Raw genomic sequence first — 20976 nt, forward strand, 5'->3', positions numbered from 1 at the left:
TTATATACTACACAGTATTTAAAAAGTAATATTTTTATGTAAAATTTTATGTAATTTTGCATTTCATATTGGAAAAACTGCTTATGAAGATATACAGCAGCCAAACTTCTAATTATAATGTATCTTACTAGTTAATAAACATTTCTTAGGCAAATGAATCTCCTTATTTACAGAATGTTAAAAAGATTCTTGCAGACCCACAAAAGTTTTCAAAATCAATACTAACACTAGAAGAAAATGAAGATTATCACATTATTATACAGTCTGTAAAATATGGACAAATTTTAAGTGAAAAGTCATTTCAAACTCGTAAGTAATGTGCTGTATTGTTCAGCTATCTTACCTAATCGTGAAAGGGAAAATGTTTTATTTTCAGATAGTTTGAATTTTACAATGATGAACAGATATGTAATGGTAATCAAAAATCACATCATGATAGTGTTTTGTTTGATTATAATTTAGTTTTCAAAATTTAAAGAAACTGAAGCTAAAGTAAGAATACAGTTTTCAGTTTTGGAATTTAATGTGTGCCAATATGGTAGAGAGGTATAGTGTAGATTTACATATAATCCAGATTATCCTTAAAAGTACTATAATGTAGATTGTAATCTGTTGTAATTCATTCATTCTAAATATAGTAGCAGAAACTCCCATATAATCCAGGAAAGATTTTATAGTTAAATCAAGTTTTTCCATCATGGTGAGTCTTTGGTAATTCAACATCCTTTGTGTTTCATTCGGTTTTATTTGAAACTTTGCTAATTATTTGCCCTGATCTTTTAGGTGGAGTATCAGCTAGAAATATTAAAACAGTAGCAACAAGTACGAGTGTTTCTTTTAACTGGAGTGTGCTATCTTCCGATGACATTTTGGTGTCAATATCGCTTAATAACTCTTCACACATTATGCAGAATGTCATGTTTTATGAGTGGGATGATTTGAAACCTGCCACCTTATATGTTTTTACACTTGAATTTAAACAGTTGCATTTGGATTTTATAAATATACTTCAGAGATTGGATATTCAAATTGAAACAGGTATGTAAATATTTATTAATTTATATAATTATTATGTATCTTGTAGATAAATTGGTAGCCTTTAAAAAGTGATTCAGCCAAGTATTAACTACTTGTTAACAGCCAAGTGTAAACTACTTGTAAATGAATTAGCATAACCCTCTTTTTCTAACTATATTATTCTGATATTTGACTGATTTATTTAACAAGCCGGATTTAGCTGGTAAAGATAATTTTTCTTCCACCACTTCTTTTAAACTGAACCAAGTAGGTGCTCTTTCCTTTAACTCTGACAATGTTTCATATGGATTTTCCAGGAAGTACTAGAGGATAGAGGGGCCTATGTGTTGCAGTCCGTGGGGTTGCAAAGAGTTGGACGTGACTTAGTGACTGAACAACATATAGATTCCATGAATTTTTAGGTAGCTTCAACATATCAATGAATGGTCTCATTTTCAGATATTAAATTATCTTTAAAATATAGTATAACATAGGAATATTTCATTAGCACACTCAGAATGCAGTGGACCCTTGTAAATAATAAAAGGTGAAAAGTTACAGCTCAGCAGACTTAGAGCGCTACCTACCAACTCCTTTGGTCTCAAGTTATTTTTCAGAAACAGCATCCAGTTGGATGCTAGGACATTTAGAGAGATTCTAGTCCAGAATGGTTGCTTTATGGTATGTCAATGGATTGTATCTCTAAGAAGGAAATTCTTTTAAGAATCTGTGTCAAATAAATCTAGCTTTCCTGAAGGAGGAAAAAAATACATAAATTTTTCATTCTATTTGAAGTTTCTCTATTACTCATCCCTGATCAGACCTGACCTAAATTTGAAATACTGCAAGGGGGAGCAGAAGGTGTTCAATTTTTTGGTGTCTTCCTATTTCCTGTTCCTTCTCACACATGGTAGGAAAGGATTTGAGGACAGAGTCCTAAATGGCTAGTAGGAGCAATGCGCTTTCTGTGATGGGCTAAGAGTCCCATTTCAATACCCTGTATAGGAACAATAAATGAATCACAATATCTTTTATGATAAATTTTGTTAATAAAGAGACAATAAGGTAGTTAAAGCATTTCCTCTCATACTTTTTCCCCAGTGAAAACAAGACAAGAGTTCAAAATATCCTTACAGAGTGAACTAAGTCAGAAAAAGAAAAATATATATATAACACATATATATGAAATCTAGAAAATTGGTTCTGATGACGAACCTATTTGTAGGGTAGGAATAAAGATGCAGACATAGAGAATGGATCTGTGGACATGGAGGAGGGAGAGGGTTGGATGAATTGGGAGTAGCACTGACATATATACACAGCCATGTGTAAAATAGATATGGGGAAGCTGTCGTATGGCCCAGGGAGCTCAGCTCAGGCTCTGCCATGACCTCGAGGGGTGAGATGAGGGGATGGGAGGGAGCTGTGAGAGGGAGGGGGTGTATGTGTGTGTGTATATGTGTGTATGTATATATATGTGTGTGTGTGTGTATCTGATTCAGATTGTTGTACAGTAGAAACTAACAGCATTGCAAAACAATCATGCTCCAATTAAAAAAAAAATCCTTCTTACATCATCCTCACATGGGTTGGCCACTGATGCTTCATCAACGTGAACTGAAGAACAGTTTTTACTCTGAACAGGCTGATATTTTCCTGTCTTTCTGTGGTGTGTAATCTTGGAGAAAGGACTAAACGGCCAGTCATTCCAGTTTTTTTTTTTTTTTTTCTGGAAAGTGAACCCATTTGAAATTAAATGACAAAGAGCAGAATTCATAGCAAGCATGACGTCTTGTGTATGTGTGCATGTAATCCGAGTCATATCTGATTCTTTGCGACCCTATGGACCATAGCCTGCCAGGCTCCTCTGTTCCATGGAATTTCCTAGGCAAGAATACTGGAGTGGGTTGCCATTTCCTACTCCAGGAGAGCCCTCTGAATTAAAAAGAAGCCTGAAATATATTTAAGAAGTTCTCTAGCAGTATAAGAGTAAGGGAAAGGAAGGGTAACCGAAAGTAATTTAGAAAAAAAGCATTTGTGGTTTTGTGTTAAGTTGTAATTGGGCAATAATTCTGTATAATTAATTCTTAAAGCTACTTAAAACTATTTTAGCTGGTAGTAATTCACTTACTACTAGAATAAAGCAGCTTTAGCACTTTTATTGGTTTGGGAGAAATATAGGGAAAGTGCACAGTTAATACTATGAGGTTTTTAGAGTTAACCTCTGTAGATGTTAAGAAATATAATTATGAAATGTTATATTGCTGAATCCATCTTTAACAAAAGCATTTTTCTTTTGGTAGGTTCATGTTCACAAGGATGGGTAGCATTAAAAAATAGCTGTTATAGAATTAGCAAAGAGAGTAAGCCATGGAATATAGCCCAGCAATACTGTAAGCTGTCCTTAACTTCTGCACACTTGGTGGATATAAAAAACGAGGAGGAAAAAAAATTTGTATTTTCACATCTCAGGTCAAAGAATCAAATAATAATATGGACTGGGCTTAACAACTTTAAGGTCAGTACTTATAAAGGATATGTATTGTGATAAAACTTTTAACCTATGTTCCTTCATTCATTGATTCCTTCTTACCTTAATTCTATAAATATTTAATGAGTATTTCTTATAAGCGGGGGATTCCCTGGTGGCTCAGATAGTAAAGAATATACCTGCATTGTGGGAGACCTGGGTTCAATTCCTGGGTTGGGAGATCCGTTGGAGAAGGGAATGGCTACCCACTCCAGTATACTGGCCTGGAGAATTCCGTGGACTGTATAGTTGGACATGACTGAGCAACTTTCACTTCACTTCCTATAAGCCAGACACTATTTCTCTTTATTTTTCCAGTATCTCTCTTTTTTAGAGTATTTATAGGTTCACAGCAAAATTGAAGGAAAGACAGAGATTACCCATGTACCCTCTGCCTCCAGACATACATTGCCTCCCTCATTAGTAGCATCACCACCCAGAATAGTAATCTGTTACAACCCAGGAGCCTGTGTTGATACATCACAATCACTCAAAGCCTAGGGTTTCCATCATGGTTCAGTCTTGGTTTCATTCATTCTATGGGTTTGGACAAATGTAATATATATCCCATCATTTTAGTAAGGTACAGAGTATTTTCATTGTCCTAAAAACCCTGTTTTCCCTGTCTATTCATTCCTTCCCCACCTCCACATCTCTCTTTTGTAAGCATTTATTTCTTTATCTAATTTTGCTTTAATTTTGGTTTTTCCCAGACCCCTCTTAAATATGAGTGATCTTATCCATTTCTTATTTTTTTCCCACCTGAACCAGTTCTTAAATGTTTAGCTAGCCCACTTTCCTCTTATGAGTTTCAGACATCTATCTAATTTTCTTCTGCTTATTTATCCCTTTTGAAATTTTCTGCAGACAGTTCAATATTGCCAAAACTAACTTGTCACATCCTTCCCATCAAACCTGCTCCACTTCCTCTATTTCTTACCTCTGTGAACAATACAATAATATGAACCTGGAAACTTGGAGGTCTCCATTTTACTTTTTTCACTGTAGACATCCAGGTTTTAGAGTTCAGTTTTACTGAAGAGATACAGAACTCTCTGAAGATTTTAGTCAATACGAGTGGAATAAGGAGTGAGTGACATTTTCCTCCAAACAATCCTAACCCTATGGAATAGCTCATGAAATCTCATTTTGGTTAAAGTTGTGTAGGAAAACTTGAGACCAAACACTATCTTTGTCTAATCTGTGTTTTCTTCTTGGTGTTCCATTTATTTTTATTTCCTGCCACTCTGTTTTCCATGAGATACCCTGATCTCTCGTGACCCAAGGCAAATTCTATCAGTTTTGATACCAGTTTTTCTTTGAAACTTTGTGTAAGCTTGGGTGAAACTATTGGCCATCTTTGTATTGGCAATCTTTAACTGCATTTTCATCATTCCCTTAATGAGACTTCTTTATCTTTTAATGGGCAGTGAAGGAAATTATAGTAAAGATTCCTCAAACCACAGTTCATCTTAGAAGTCCCCCTTTCAGTGTGCTAGTCTCTTTCCAGTAGGCCAGTTATATACATTTATTTCTTTCCTGCTTCTAGCATGGTGGTTCTGAACTGTTTAAATTAGAATGCTTTCTTCCAATAGTTATGGTTACTGGTTTTTGTTATGAAGTTAGATCATATGCTCATGAGAGGCAAAGTGAGGCTCTCAAGGCATCCTTGTGGTGGTTATGGATTTTTCTAAAGTGTCTAAGATACAGATTCTGCTTTAAGATACTTAAAAATAATTTGGAAAGAGAATGAAACATCAAAGTAACTATTTAAAAAAACCTTCCTTTGTAATAATAGCTGAATCCTACCATATCTCCTAAGTGGTAAGTGTAGTTCTATGTGATTTACTTGTATGGCGGAGGAAATTAGCACACCTGTGGACAGGCGTCAGAGTCTGATCTTAACCACTATCCGACCTTTCAAGCTGGTCTCTTGAGGTTGACATCGGAGTTAACTTCTGGGTCAGTTCTTGTGGTAGACTGATGAAGTCATCACCCCTTTAAGTAAACCCATGCAGAGTAAGTGTGAGTTTGTTACTGGACATCATAGAAAAAGACTGATTGGTCATTACATCCTAGCTTCCAAATGGGACTTGGCCACTCAATAGGAACGTAATGAAAGATTAATAATTTCTATATTCTACTTTTGGAAGGGTTACATAGGTAATTCTCATTGAGTTCTCGCAACAACCTTATGAATAGGCATTGTAATTATTCTCATTTTATAGATAAGGAAAATGAACTCAGAAATATCCTGGGTCACATACCTAATAAATGGCCATGCCCGACCTCAAACCTGTATCTGTTTGACCAACACTCATGCCCTAATCGTTTGACCATGCTGCCTCTGAGCCTCTGTCTGTTTTCAAAATGGCAGTACAATATATGCAATACAGCAGACTCTTCAAGGAAGTGATATTCCTCCATTCTACTTGATGGAATTGGAATGTACTGTTTTAAAATCTCTTTAGAATATCTGAAGAGAGCAGGTCTTCTTAGTTTTCATCCATGCCACTTTCTTGGCACTGTGCTTGATGCTGGGGATGGCATCATAATCACAGTATGGACATAGTCTCAGTTTTCATAGAACTCATTGTCTCTAAGAATATTTGATTTTGAGGCACTGTTACGTGCCTGGTCTTTGGCGTTCATACTCTAAACCTGTTGACTGCCAGGCAGAGTAGTCCTGATTAGCTCCATTGCTCTGGTGAAATATTTCATTTCTAAGAGGTTAGCAGTTGTCTGTTACTTAGATAGTAAGTGGCAAAACTGTTGATTAGAATCCAGGTATGTTTTTGTCAAAGCTTCTTTTCCTACTACCCTTTTCAAGGAGAGTAGCCACTACTTAGAGATTTATTACTTGTGAAAGTTGAGGTTGATGATATTCACTGCTGACATCCTTACCAGAATGGTAATAGAAACCTCTTCTGATGCTTAAGACTTATTTGATGACTTGAATCAAAATAACCTCTGAATAATAAAGAGTCTGTGCTTGGCATTGTTTTGAACACTTCACATGCACTGCCTGTAATGCTCACAACAAATTAGATGTAGTTTCTATCATTATACCTGTTTTACAGATGAGAAAACAGAGGTTTAATGTGAAAATTTATTCTCCTGAAGATATGGCTAATGAATGGATGAAAATGAACTCTGCCTCCAGCTCAAAATCTTTATCATGAAGGAAATTTACCTGAAAATATGAAACTGGTTGATGATTTAACAATCTTAGAAAATCTTATAATATAGACATCTAATAAAAATCTTTAAATACACATATTTGAAATGCGACATTTCCTTTAAATTGGCTTAATTTGTTCATCTTATTACAGAAAGAAGGTCATCTCACATGGACGGATGGATCATCTTTTGACCTTAAGGGAAATGAAATGCTTTCTTTTCCACTACTACCCAAGAATGAAACAGATTGCTACATTTTACAGCAAAACTCAACTGGATCAAACTATTTCTTTACAGGATTTTTCTGTTATGTTCCCTTGCCATATATTTGTGAATATGAATGTAATTATTGTTTTAGTATTTGTCTATTCATGCATCTTATTCTTTTATTACTTTAAAGATAGAATTATAATTTCTAATAAAAATAATTCTCTTCTGTTTCTTTTAGCACCTTCTCTGCAGGAAAACCTTTTATTCTATGTAAAGGAAGTTGGAACAACTGAAGTTGTGTTTAGTTGGAATAATTTGAGTGCTTGGAATAATTTGAATAAGTGGCTGAAACTTGGGTATAAAATTATCATTAAATATTATTTAGATTGTACAGAAGAGCAGCATTTTGAAAGCATTCCCCCAGATACTACAGAGAAGGCAATTACACAATTGTATCCTGGCCGTGTTTACAGATTTTTATTCTCTGCAATAAATGAATGGGAGGCAAAAACTACTTTAAGTCCAGTATTCGTTGTTGAAACACGTAAGTTATCAGACATCTGAAAGTATAATTTTTGAAATATTTAATATCTTCATTAGCACGTAATTCCTGAGGGTCTGCTTGCTATTTTCTCATAACATTCTGAGAAATCTCTCTCTAACCATTTTAAATTACAATGGATCTGTTTATGTGTTTGGCTTTCCTATTAAACTATGCACCCAGCAGGGCGGAACTGTATCTTATTTACAGTAATTAGACTGGCTCCCAGTTCATAGTAGATAATAAGTTGGGGGGAAGCTGAGTTTTTGATGTGCTAAAGGAGGAGATAAGCAGACATGCGTCCTGGATTATGAGGGACTTACAATGGAGAGAATTAGTTAGGGATAAAATTAAGTGCAAACAAAATTGTATAGAAAAATGTAATTACCCAAATTCCCAGTCCACGGTATGTTTAATAAATGCTTTTTAAATGCATTAATTTATTAATTAAATAAATGCATTTAATAAATTCAGAGGGTGAGTGACAGGGGCAGAATTATGGAAAGGATAGGTTTAGATTCAAACTTGGAGGAAGAAAAGCACATCATGAGCAAAAGTGTGGTGATGTGAATTTGTCGGAAAAGAACAGTGTGGATCGACTGGAGATCTTCAGGCATGAGGGTAACAGTGGTCTGAGCAGTCGGTGACATCAGATTTGGGCATGCGAGCAGTCTTTCTTAGATGGTTGGACTTGACCTTAGAAACGAAGGAAATCCATGAAGACTATGGTTTCTAAGTCTTGCTTTACCTTTTCCAAGTACTTTTAATGCATTATTTTAGTCTGTCTCTCAGCATTTGGAGTAGCTAGAGAGAAATGAGAAAACTGAGCTTCAGGAAGGAGAAGTAAAGTGACTGGACTAACATGGCTTGTTAAGCCAGACAGGAATCCAGGCACCCGGATGGTCTTCTTTTAACTGTTGAACTATTGTTTCTTAAGAAAGAATAAAAAAGAATGTGTGTGCATGTCTGTGTGTTTGGAGGGTTGGGAGCGGATACAAGATTGAGGCTGATAATATGCAAGGTGCTGTTTTAGGAACACTAATACGGAGGGATTAACTGGGAAAATAACTGGCACCGGATGAAACAATTTGGAGTTGGGAAATATTTCTGTAAGAGGATGAATGCCTGAGTTCCGGCGATGTTAGGGATGAAGAAGAAATAACATGAAGTCCCTGCCCTCTTGTCTGACGAGGCAGAAGTCAATGACACATATAACATATGATGACCGAGTGCCAGAGTATCATTTTGGTGATGCTTGTAATAAAATTGAACAGTAGTGTGTGTCAAACATTTTGATGAGTGCTTTACCCTCCATATTTTATTTAATTTTCATAATTACTACTATAATTCCCATTTTATATTAAAAAAACCTGAGGCTCAGAAAGAATAAGTAATTCACTCAGGAAGTTGGATATATAAATTGGAAGGGTCAGGACTCAAATCTAATTTTCCTTTTCTCTCCAAATTTAGAGTATCATGGAAGTACTGAGAGCTAAGAGGTAACTCTGCCAAACCGTATTGCAGTATAATGCCTTTTTTTTGTTTGTTTGTTTCTTTTCATCTCCTAGGTCCATTATCACCCCCAAACGTCACAGTTACTCATGTGACCCCAACGGAAATATTTTTACACTGGGATGCTCCAGATCCTGTATCTTTTGACCATTATTTTGTGGTTATTTTGGATCCTGAAAATGCTAAATCAGAAGAAGTGTTTGTTGAAAAACCCAACACATCCACAACAATTGGAAATCTCAAATCTTTCCATCATTATCTGATCTATGTATTCAGTGTGGCAGAAAGAGGAACTCGAAGCTACTTTGAGAAACCTATTTCAGCCATTACAGGTATGGGCACATTTTGCATTTTGATCAGTACAAATTCAGCATACTTTGAAATACTGTTTTGTGGAAATTTGTGTTGATCCTTCATAGGTACAAAATGATCACAGTTGAACATTTGTCTAGATGTTGAATCATGATTCTAAGCATGGATTCTAAATACTAAATTAATTTAGATTTACATGAACTCCTTAAACATCTGCATTTTTCCTACCAGAGTTCCTGGAAGGAATATTTCTTATCATAGCCTTTGTTGGAAAATGAATTATCCTAGAAGATGATTAGTCACCCAGTTCTCTCTGATAGCTTCAGACCCAACAAGTAGGTCTGCACATGTAAGCATGCTCTTTTCCTACGCAGTGTTATGCGTTGACCTCTAGGGGGCAGTGTCACACCAGGACTTTTGGCAAATACGTTTCTAAACTACACTCAGCATAGCAGTTTTTGAATGATTGTCTAGAACATAATCATTAAAGTAACCTATCTTTTAATTAAGCATTCTATTTACCTCCTAAAGTCAGTCTTTTTTGAAAGGAGAAAACTCGATTCATGAAAGCACATAACTCAGCCCATTGTACTGTTTGTGCATGTGTGGTTAACACGTTTACATGCAAGGTTCTTTGAAATTTCACCAGCTAAAGTTTAAACACACGAGAACTGAGGGAGGAGAAATGGAAAACCTGCATGTGCACCGCCACAGATTGATTAACCTTCTCATAGGTGGGGATACTTGGGATTCTTTGAAGAGGACAATGATGATTATTGGTAAAACAAATAAAAAAATACATCATTTCATGCTTACTGAATGCAAATACTTAAGATGCATGCATTCAGTGTTGCAAATCCTAATCAGAAGTATTTTTCCAGTTGGATACTAGAGAGCAGATGTTTTCTTATCCCCAAGCTCAGACAAAGCATGTCAATTGATACATGCTTGATTGAGTTCCTGACACTTTAGGAAGATGCTTTCATTTTTAACTGACAGGCAGACTAGGAGGATTTCTCACAGAGTCATTAATTTTTAAATCACATTAAAATCTTCTGTGGGATGTACCTATTTGTGAAGTCGAGGGACAGGAGAAATGTGAGTCTTCACATTTAATTGTGTGATTTACTATGTATGTTGACTATAAACTGACATAGCAGTGTGTTTAAGGATTTAGTAATCCAGTGCTCTTTTACTTTGCTATGGATGAAGCAATATTCCTTTTTGTTTCATTTATTATTTACTCAATAGATTATGTTTTAGTGTCAGGAATTGCATTGGAGACTAGAAATGCAAAGATGAATAAGACTAGGATCTACCTGCAGAGGGCTTACATATTAATGGAATGAGACAAATTTTTTAAAATAATGATTCTGTATTATAATTGCTATGAAGGCTTATGCTCTTGATACTATAGGAGCATAGAGAGGAATCAGTTAACTCAGACCGGGGTACAAGGATAGCCATGAGAATCTTTGTGGAGGAGTGATACCCTGAGTCATGAGGGGAGGTAAGAGTGAGCCAAGCAGGAGTGGGGGTGCAGAAGGATGCTGCGAGGGGGGCAAACAGCATGTGAATAGACAGAGAGGACCGAAGCAGAGACATCCACCTAGCTACCGCTGGGAAAGCCAGAGAAGGCTTTTGGAAGGCTGACAACTGAACATTAGGAACTGATGAGTAGATTGGCATGGTTGGAGTACAGAGGGGCATATAGTGAGGGTCTAGAAAATGTAAGCCAGGCATTCAACAGGAAGAGACTTGATGGTGTACATTTTATTCATTAAAATTTAACTGTTTTGGGTTAATGGAATCTTTGAAAATGTGGGAAAAAATGGACTTTTTCCCATAAAAATGCACAGGTATGTATAGAAAATTCTTTGAGTAACTATAGGACTATAACAGACTCCTAAGTTTTGTAGGTGTGTGTGTAAGAAAAAGTATCTGAGGTTGTTTCACCATGGAATCTTTTGAACAGTTTTCTAATGGAACTATTCTGACATATCCTGATAATTTTATATAATCGATTTAAACACCTAGAGTCAAAGTAGCTTCAGTTTTGTGAAATGAAGTTGTGAAATGAATAGACCCAGAATATTTTCTTAAGAAATTAAAACATAGTGTTTGATTTGGTTGATTAGGAAATGAACTTCAAAACATATTAAAAATCAACTTATGGTTTCTGAAAACAAAGTGACTATGAAAATCATGGAGAGTTCTTTTTTAAATTATTTTTTAATTGAAGGATAATGGTTTTACAGAATTTTGCTGTTTTCTGTCAAACCTCAACATGAATCAGCCATAGGTGTACATATATTCCCTCCCTTTAGAACCTCCCTCCCCTCTCCCTCCCCACCCTACCCCTCTAGGTTGATACAGAGCCCCTGTTTGAGTTTCCTGAGCCACACAGCAAATTCCTATTGGCTCTATAGTTTACATATGGTAATGTCAGTTTCCATGTTACTCTCCCATACACCTCACCCTCTCCTCCCCTCTTCCCACATCTATAAGTCTGTTCTCTATGTCTGTTTCTCCACTGTTACCTTGCAAATAAATTTATCAGTACCACATTCCTAGATTCCATATATATGTGTTAGTATATAATATTTATCTTCTTTTTCTGACTGACTTCTCTCTGTATAGTAGACTCTAGGTTCATCCACCTCATTAGAACGGACTCAAATGTGTTCCTTTTTATGGCTGAGTAATATTCCATTGTGTATATGTACCACAATTTCTTTATCCATTCATCCATCGATGGACATCTAGGTTGCTTCCATGTTCTAGCTATTGTAAATAGTGCTGCAATGAACACTGGGGTGCATATGTCTTTTTCAATTTTGGTTTCCTCAGGGTATATGCCTAGGAGTGGGATTACTGGGTCATATGGTGGTTTTATTCCTAGTTTTTTAAGGAATCTCCATATCATCTTCCATAGTGGCATCATCAATGCCCTTTTGCCACACCCTCTCCAGCATTTATTGTTTGTAGACTTTTTGATGATGGCCATTCTGACTGGTGTGAGGTGATATCTCAGTTTTGATTTGCATTTCTCTAGTAATGAGCAATATTGAGCATCTTTTCCTGTGTTTATTAGCCATCTGTCTGTTTTCTTTGGAGAAATGTCTGCTTAGGTCTTTTTCCCACTTTTTGATTGGGCTGTTTGTTTTTTGGTATTGAGTTGTTTGAGCTGCTTTGACATTTTGGAAATTAATCCTTCATCAGTTGTTTCATTTGCTATTATTTTCTCCCATTCTGAGGGTTGTCTTTTGACCTTATTTATAGTTTCCTTTGCTGTGAAAAGGCTTTTAAGTTTAACTAGGTCCCACTTGTTTACTTTTGCTTTTATTTCCATTACTCTAGGAGGTGGGTCATAGAGGATCTTGCTTTGATTTATGTCGTTGAGTGTTCTGCCTATGTTTTCCTCTAAAAGTTTTATAGTTTCTGGTCTTACATTTAGGTCTTTAATCCATTTTGAGTTTACCTTTGTGTATGGTGTTAGAAAGTGTTCTATTTCATTCTTTTACATGTAGCTGTCCAATTTTCCCAGCACCATTTATTGAAAAGGCTATCTTTGCCCCATTGTATATTCTTGCCTTCTTTGTCAAACATAGGTGCATGGGCTTATTTCTGGACTTTCTATTTGTTACATTGATCTATATTTCTGTTTTTGTGTCAGTACTGCACTGTCTTGATGAATGTAGCTTTGTAGTATAATCTGAAGTCAGGAAGGTTGATTCCTCCAGCTTCATTCTTTCTCAAGACTGCTTTGGCTATTTGGGGTCTTTTGTGTATGAACTGTGAGATATTTTGTCCTAGTTCTATGAAGAATGCCATTGGTAATTTGATAGGGATCACACTGAATCTGTAGATTGCATTTAGTAGTATTGTCATTTTCACAATATTGATACTTCCTACCCAGAAACATGGAATATCTCTCCATCTGTTTATGTCATCTTTAATTTCTTTCATCAGTGTCTTATAATTTTCTGTATACAGTTCTTTTGTCTCCTTAAGTAGGTCTATTCCTATATATTTTATTCTTTTAGTTGCAATGGTGAATGGGATTGGAAAATCATGGAGAATTCTTTAAAGATAATTTAAGGCAAAGCTTCTCTGATAGCTCAGTTGGTGAAGAATCTACCTGCAGTGCAGGAGACCTGGGTTCAATCCCTGGGTTGAGAAGATTCCCTGGAGAAGGAAAGGGCAACCTACTCCAGTAGTCTCGCCTGGCAAATCCTATGTACAGAGGAGCCTGGTGGGCTACAGTCCATGGGGTTGCAAGAGTCAGACATGACTTAGCAATTAAACCACCAAACCAAGATAAAGCTATTGAGCAGTTTAAAATTGCATAATTAAAAAAATTGCATAATTATCCTTATAAACATGAACCAATTATTGATCATTGTGCCTGAGAACTACCAAAAGTTTAGGGGAGACTTGTAACATAAGACAATGAGATTTAAAGGAAGGCATTATAATTTCCAGAGAATAGTAGTGAAAATTGTAAGGCATGATATTCAAAAAATTGTGTAAGAAGATAAACTAGTGTCTTTTGTTTGGTTATTACAAAAAAAATCAAGAACATTCTCCAATACTTGAATAGTAATAGCAAAGACACATTTTTCTCTAAAATTTAGTCCTTTCAAGACATGGTGACATGAGGATTTGTTTACTTTAAGCATGAATTAATACTAAATTGAGATATTTTTACTCAACAGCATGAGTAATAACAGACAATAAACTAAAATTTATGTATTTATGTATTTCTCAAAGGTATTAATCCACCTCAGAAAATTTGTGTAAAACCTGAAGATGTGGATGAAGACAGTATAATTCTCCAGTGGGAACCCACACAAGATGGCCATGAGGTCTACATTCAAATCAAATCCATATCAGATACACAAGAAATCAGGAAGCTTTTTGTAAAGGATGCTAATAGATTCAAGGTTGATCACTTAATCCCTGGAATGACATATGACATTGGAATGGCAACAGTAATGAATGGGAATTTGAGCGAGCTGGTAACTATTCAACAAACTCTAAGTGAGAATCAGATACTTTTCATTTCTTAACAGATATTTGCTGATTTGGGGTTATTATTATATTATAATATTTATATTATATTATTTATAATTATAATATTTATAGTATATATTTATATAATTTGTATAATTATAATATTATACTTTATATTTATATTATATTATAAAATAGTTTCTGATAGAATTCTCTGGTAGCAGGTTTTCCCTTTTTAAATAGATTGTGTATTTCAGGATCTTGAGCAGTTTCCATCCATTGTATCTTGCAAATGTCCTATGCTTGTATAAAGGCGCTACTGTTTATGTTTAGGAACTTCATCCCAAAGTCACACTATCTAGGTTTGAATCTGAGTTCATCTATTTGACTAACCCTGGGCAATGCATTCAACCTGTTTATTCATCAGTTTCCAAATTTGTAAAGTGAAAGAAAATAATAGCATAGATTTCATGAGCTGTCCTGAGAATAACTGATTTAATAAATATAAGGACATAGAACATTGCCTGACATATAGGCACTGTTTGTAAGTTTTATTGTATCCACAGAGGCATGCTATAGCATAGCAGAGGGAAGTAGTGACAGTGTAGAAAAGGTTTAGGACCAAAAAATTTTTCATTTCTCAAACAACAATGTAATTCAATGAACAATAATGATTAAAAATGTCATAAGGAAGAAGAAAGAAAAGGAAAAAAAGTAAATACATTAAATAATATTCATAGGTATTTATAAATTGTGATAAACTTTAAGGAAAGCAGAAAAATTATGTCAATGAGAGTATTAAATGAAAAAAAAAAGCACAGCGTAAGATCAGTGAGTTGCAGTTTTATTCAGGGATCTTACTGAGGACTGTAGCCTGGGAGACAGCCTCTCAGAGAGCTTTGAGGAACTTGCTCCAAAGAGGCAGGGGGAGAGGCCAGTATACAGGTGATTTTGGCTAAGGGACCTATGCAATCGAGGATATGTCATGGTGGAAGATTACTACTAGTCACAAGGAACAGATATCTCAGTTAATGATTTTAGTGCTTTTCCAAGTATGGGGAAGATGTAAGAATACGGGGTCATTAAAATTTTTCCTGAAGCATATCCAGCTGTTTAAGGGCCTGTTTTCACAAGGCGTAGTGTGCTTCATTCAGTTCTTCATCCTGAATTCCTTCCAGGGTGTGTTGTAGGTCAGCAGTGGCAGTGGCTAGTAATTTACTGTTCCCTTGCTGGAAGAGTGTGGCAGTGACGCAGCTTGTTTACAAGAGTAATTGAAGAGGGGTGGAGATGCTACTGTAGATGGACTGTAATAGGAGTTACATTTGACGGAGGCTTAAATGATAAGGAGCCAGAGCAGAACAAAATGGTGGAAGGGTACTTTGGAAATGAACAACCGTCATGAAGAATGTAAGACAAGGACAAACTTGGTGTCTGAGAACAAAAAGGCCAGGATAAGGGAGAGGGAGAAGGGCAGTAGGAAATGACACTGAATGAGGATTCAGGGGTCAGAGCACAGGGAGCCTGCAGGCTGTGCTTCTGAGCTTGTTCTGAGGGCGGTGGAGAGTCATTGAGGGGTTTATACAGGAGAGGTGACAAGGTGAGATCACCTCGTCACAGAAACGTCCTTCCTGATACGGGCAAAGAATGGACCTGGGAAACTGGTTCCAGGGTGTTGTAGAGTCTAGGCAGAAGATTACGGTGAGCAAGATCGGGAAGTGCAGCTGGAAAGTAGTGGCTGCATTTTATTATATGAAAGTCCAAGCTTTCATGCTGGACTGCTTATGATGAGTAAACGAAAGTCACTCAGTCACGTCAGACTCTTTGCCTCCCTGTGGGTGGTAGCCCGCCAGGCTCCTCTGTCCTTGGAATTCTCCAGGCAAGAATATTGGAGTGGGTAGCCATTCCCTTCTGCAGGGGATCTTCCCAACCTAGAGATTGGACCCTGATCTCCTGCATTGCAGGTGGATTCTTTACCATGGGTTAGCAGGGAAGCCCCTGATGATGAGCAGAGGAAAGGAGAAACTGGGAATTTGACTTGACTAATTTAGGTGAATAGTGATGACTCTGAGGAAGGAAAGATCATTGGACCTCACAGGCCTTTTAGATAACCATAAGGGTAGCCTGGTGGGAAAAATGAATTAATTAAAAAAAATTATGTGTTAGCAGTGTCTACATTCAACCAGCATCAAATCTTCCCATTTTATCTCTCAAAGACTAAACTGAAATTTATTTCCATAGTTCCATACTTACATTTTTGAGAAAAACTACCTAAGATAATTATAATAGAAAGCAGTTATGAAAAAGAATACAATTTGATAATTAAGCAAGATACATTGCTAGAAAATCTATTGTATATCTACTAAACAACTCAACATAAATTTGTGTGCAGAATGGAAGTATGAAACTAAAATGTGTAGATGGGGAATGAACTGTTGTCTTAGAGCCACCAGTCATTACTAGAATGGGGTTAGGTTTTCTCCATATTGTCTCTGGGCCTAAGTTTTTGCTCCATAAGATTTAGATCACTGAATATGTTTTTAAACTGATTTTCATCTGTAAAGTCCTATTCTTCTTTGACTCTAGGGAACTTAGCATATTTCAACCCATTTACCATCTAAAAACAAATCTTACCATCCTTTCTAGATAGTCAGTTCCTTTGAAATCTTATTCAGATATCCCTCTTCAGGTACAAACATAGATCCAGACTCTGCTTAATTCAGATATTATTGGTAAAGTCAGTATCTAACATGAATGCTGAAACATGTATTAACACATATAAATCTGAGGAAGGATAATAGAATTTTAGGGCTTAACGTTCTGTTTAACTTTTTTAAAGTTTTTTTTTTTTTTTGAGCTGTTTATTAACGGACCAGATTACAAAAATAATCCTGGTAGATACCTTAGTTCATCCTTCTAATAAGCCTGTTGATCTGGTCTTCCCTGTTGTCAGCATCTCCACCTTCTACAAAATGGGTGGCCTTTTTCTTCATTCCACCTCTTGGAGAAGACAGTTTAAAGGGCCACAGGAAGTTGTTTGCTTCTTTGAAACGTTTTCCAACTGTGTAGATCTCATGAATCAGATCCTCCATGCAGATGAGTCCGTATTTCTCAAGAGATCGAGCAATCAATGCATTGTCTGTCAGGGCAATTCGCTTTTTGTTGATTTTGCCACAACCATGCTTGTAAATCAATTCATTTACAGACTTCAGATTTGGGTACCCCCATGCAATGTATGCCTCCACAATTCTCAGCTTGTTAATTGATGCTTTGTTGAGCTTCACAAAGGTGCCATTGAAGATCTGCCGGAGGCGAAGGAGCTGCAGCACCTTTCAAACCTTTGGGCTCACACCGTTGATATCTCTGATCCTGATGACAAATGCCAATTTGGGTTCCGCGGGTACATAGAAGTTGCTGGCTTTTCATGCCATCCTAGTCATTCGAATTTCACTTCTGTACATCTGCCTGTATTCCTTGTGGTAATGCTTAGCTTTTTCATAAATAAGCTTCCTCCTTGCCTTTCAAAGCATCTTTTGGGCAAACTTCTTTCTCAGGCACTTGATCTTAAGCTCTGAGAAATTCTTTTGCTTTTTCTTAAGGGTTTCTGGCACAGCAGGAATCTTCTTTTTCTTCTCTTCTGCACCCTCCATGGTTCCAGCCGGGAAAGAGCTGAACTGTTTTCAAGTTCAAAAACAGAGATCTTCTGGCCAGTGCAGCAAGGCTATACCATTCTTCTGATCATTGTGTAAGGCACTGTATAATTTCCCTCAACTTGGAGCCAGGTCTGTTACTCCAGAGTGTCACAAAGCAGATCTACTCATTGATTCATGTGAAAGGCCATCATGTTTGGAAACACCCATTAGTTGCTCATGGTGTCTATTATTTTCTCTCCTTCTGGTGAATTTTCCCCAGTTCCTTCAAGTACTCCACTCTTTCTTTTTTAAAAAAGCATTGCTTATTTTGGCTGTCCTGGGTCCTCACTGCTGGGCACGCTTTTCTTTGGCTGTGATGGGTGGGGAGGGCTGTCTGGCTGCAGTGCGCGGCTTCTTGTTGTGATGCCTTCTCTTGTTGAGGAGCACCGGCTCTGGGGCGCTCAGGCTTCAGCAGTTGTGGTTCCCCAGCTCTAGAGCAAGCCCCAATACCTATGCAGCACAGGCTTAGCTGCTTCATGGCCTGTGAGATCTTCTCAGTCTAGGGATTGATCCCTTGTCTCCTGCCTTTGCAGGCAGATTCTTTACCTCTGAGCCACCAGGGAAGCCCTCCACTATTTCTTATAATCCTGTCGATCCTTCTATCCAGTTCTTAAACTTTATCATCACTTTTGGCATCACCTGATTATTTATCATTCATCACTTTCACTTGTGTCAAGATGATTAAGCAAATATTAACCTATCCCAAGGTGCATAGGTAGACATTCTCTCCTTGTATTCATTTAGTAAATAATTACTGATGATTATCCTTCATTGGACTGGCCAAAAATTTTCGTTTGGGTATTTTCAATCTTATGGAAAAACCCAAATGAACTTTTTGGCCAACACAATATTATGTCCTGTTTTTCTTTCCTCCATACACTTTGAGGCAGTCAAGCATAGAGGGACTTTTACCTTTTAATGAGCTTCTACATGTTACTAACATGTAGGAAAAAAAATTAACTTGCACATTCCTTTTTCCTTTGAACCTTCTCTCTCCATCTGGCTGTGTTATCTCGAAAGCAACTATTGATAATGAAACTTGATCTCTGGTTATTAGCGTGCACCTGATCTATAAAATGTGCACTTTGGGAGAAGGCGGCGCTTATGACAACAGACCTTGGAACCAGATTACCGGGGTTAGAATCACGGCTCCACAATGACCAGCTTCTGTCCTTTGGAATGCCATTCAGTATTTCTGGTCCTCAGTTTTCTTCTCCCTAAAATGGGAGTGATGATAATCTTACCTACGTTATGCACTTAATATAATTTAAAGGCTCAGACCCCAAGCAAACACTGAGAGTCTTGGTGATTGTTATCATTCTTATCTCTCTCTGTAGAAGTAGGGTGGTGGCACTGAGGAGCTTTGGCCTTCTGTAATGGGAAGTGAAGTTGTTCTAGCTGTTTGTGTGTCTCTTTTTGTCAGAGGAATTAATGAGCCTGTTTTTCTTGACAGAAAGAGAGCTGTAAGAGAGCTCGTGTTTGAGTTTTCTTGTTTTCCTCTCACAAAAGAATAAATTTTAAGATAGACTGGGCATCCCTGCAGCTCAGTCTAACCAACCTATAATAAAAGCCTTTGAATTTGGCCTAGTTTAATTTATCTCATATTGAAAAAGCCTCATACAGCCCTCAGGCTGCCGCTTCCTCTGAAAAAGATTTTGCAGGAAAATAGTTAAGGCTGGAGGTCCTGGTCACAGAGGTGGAGACTTGTTGGAGTCCACCGGAAACGGCAATGCCTTTCTTTTTCTTTTTTTGAAGTGTAACCTTCTCCCACTTGAGGTTTCAGAAGTTTGCGGTATAGTTCTGAAGAGACGGAATAACTTTATCCTGTTCTACACCTTTCCAGCCTTGGTGCCCCTCTGCTTTAGCATATCGCTCATTAATACTGTTGGCTACATCTGCCTGGACAAGTGGAATTGATGTAAGGCTTCACATTCACCCACTGGAGGGAATGTTCTCAGCTGTCTACTTTCAGAGCCTGGAGTAAACTACACCTGTTTAAAGCAATGACTCTCCCTAGAAAATGATTTCATTTTCTATGATTTCATTTCACCGAGAAGGTGGAGATGATTGTTTCCATGAGTATGTCAGTCAGTCGTTTCCAAACCCCAGATGTTTAATTTCTGTTCAGAGTATCTTTAGACGTGTTCACGGGTCATTCCATAGATTCAGATGGGCTGGTTACTTGTGGGATATCATGCTAGTCTTGGAAAAGTCCTACTTACTGTGGGAGCTTTCCAAGCTGTATGGAATTTAGAGAGGAAACCCACCAAAGATGCTAGCAATGACAGAAGAAGGGAAGTAAATATAACTGGAAAAAGAAAAACATGGTAAATGTGCCTTGAAACCCAGTAATATACTATATGGAGTGAATATGGTTAGCATTGTGAACATTTCCTGATGACCACCAAGAACAGAACAGGAAAGTTCTATTATTACAGCTGAATGAATCGATGGAGATGGTGTACAGAGTTTATGTTCTATATTTCTAATTATAGATGTGTGTTTAAATCCTTTTAGACTGTACTGTCTCTGGGTAAAGTCAGATATTTAACAGTGACTTAGAACAAGTTCCATTGCATCAAACAAGATGTCACCAAAAAAAAAAAAAAAAAAGAAAAGAGAAGGTCATCTACTTATTCTCTGCAGAGGAAAAACAAAAACTTTTTTTAGAATGTATATTTGAGAAGGTATCTGTTTGGAAGAAAGACAGACCTAAGGATATACTGGTCAGTATCCCAATAATCTAAAAATAGAATTGAAATTAAAATTGATCTGAGGAAAAAATGATGTGGATAGAAATTATCTAAAATTTTAATCTGCTCTAAGTAGCACAATAAAGCTCTTTAATAGACGTCAGGGAGAAAATAAAACGTGAGTGAATCCTTCCACCAAATGTCTGCCAGAACCACATTCCTAAAAATGAAATGTCTGCTCAAAACCCCTGTGCAAACAGAAAAGTCTTTACCAGT

The 20976-nt window shown here is 36.8% G+C and overlaps 1 protein-coding gene and 1 pseudogene across 4 annotated transcripts in view; one reads left to right on the plus strand and one right to left on the minus strand.

The window, feature by feature from the left end:
- PTPRQ (protein tyrosine phosphatase receptor type Q) overlaps nucleotides 1-20976 on the plus strand; it is a 291398-nt gene that overhangs the window by 3811 nt on the left and 266611 nt on the right. For all 4 annotated transcript variants that reach the window (XM_065934147.1, XM_065934148.1, XM_065934149.1 and 1 more), the window contains exons 4-10: nucleotides 174-309; nucleotides 784-1038; nucleotides 3321-3535; nucleotides 6880-7069; nucleotides 7176-7481; nucleotides 9047-9322; nucleotides 14076-14345. In XM_065934147.1, coding sequence (XP_065790219.1) covers nucleotides 174-309; nucleotides 784-1038; nucleotides 3321-3535; nucleotides 6880-7069; nucleotides 7176-7481; nucleotides 9047-9322; nucleotides 14076-14345 — 1648 coding nt within the window. The remainder of the gene's footprint in view (nucleotides 1-173; nucleotides 310-783; nucleotides 1039-3320; nucleotides 3536-6879; nucleotides 7070-7175; nucleotides 7482-9046; nucleotides 9323-14075; nucleotides 14346-20976) is intronic.
- On the minus strand, nucleotides 17219-17965 carry LOC136167021 (large ribosomal subunit protein uL30 pseudogene; annotated as a pseudogene).

This window comes from Muntiacus reevesi, chromosome 4 (genome assembly GCF_963930625.1).
Source record: "Muntiacus reevesi chromosome 4, mMunRee1.1, whole genome shotgun sequence".
In the NCBI taxonomy this organism is placed as follows: domain Eukaryota; kingdom Metazoa; phylum Chordata; class Mammalia; order Artiodactyla; family Cervidae; genus Muntiacus; species Muntiacus reevesi.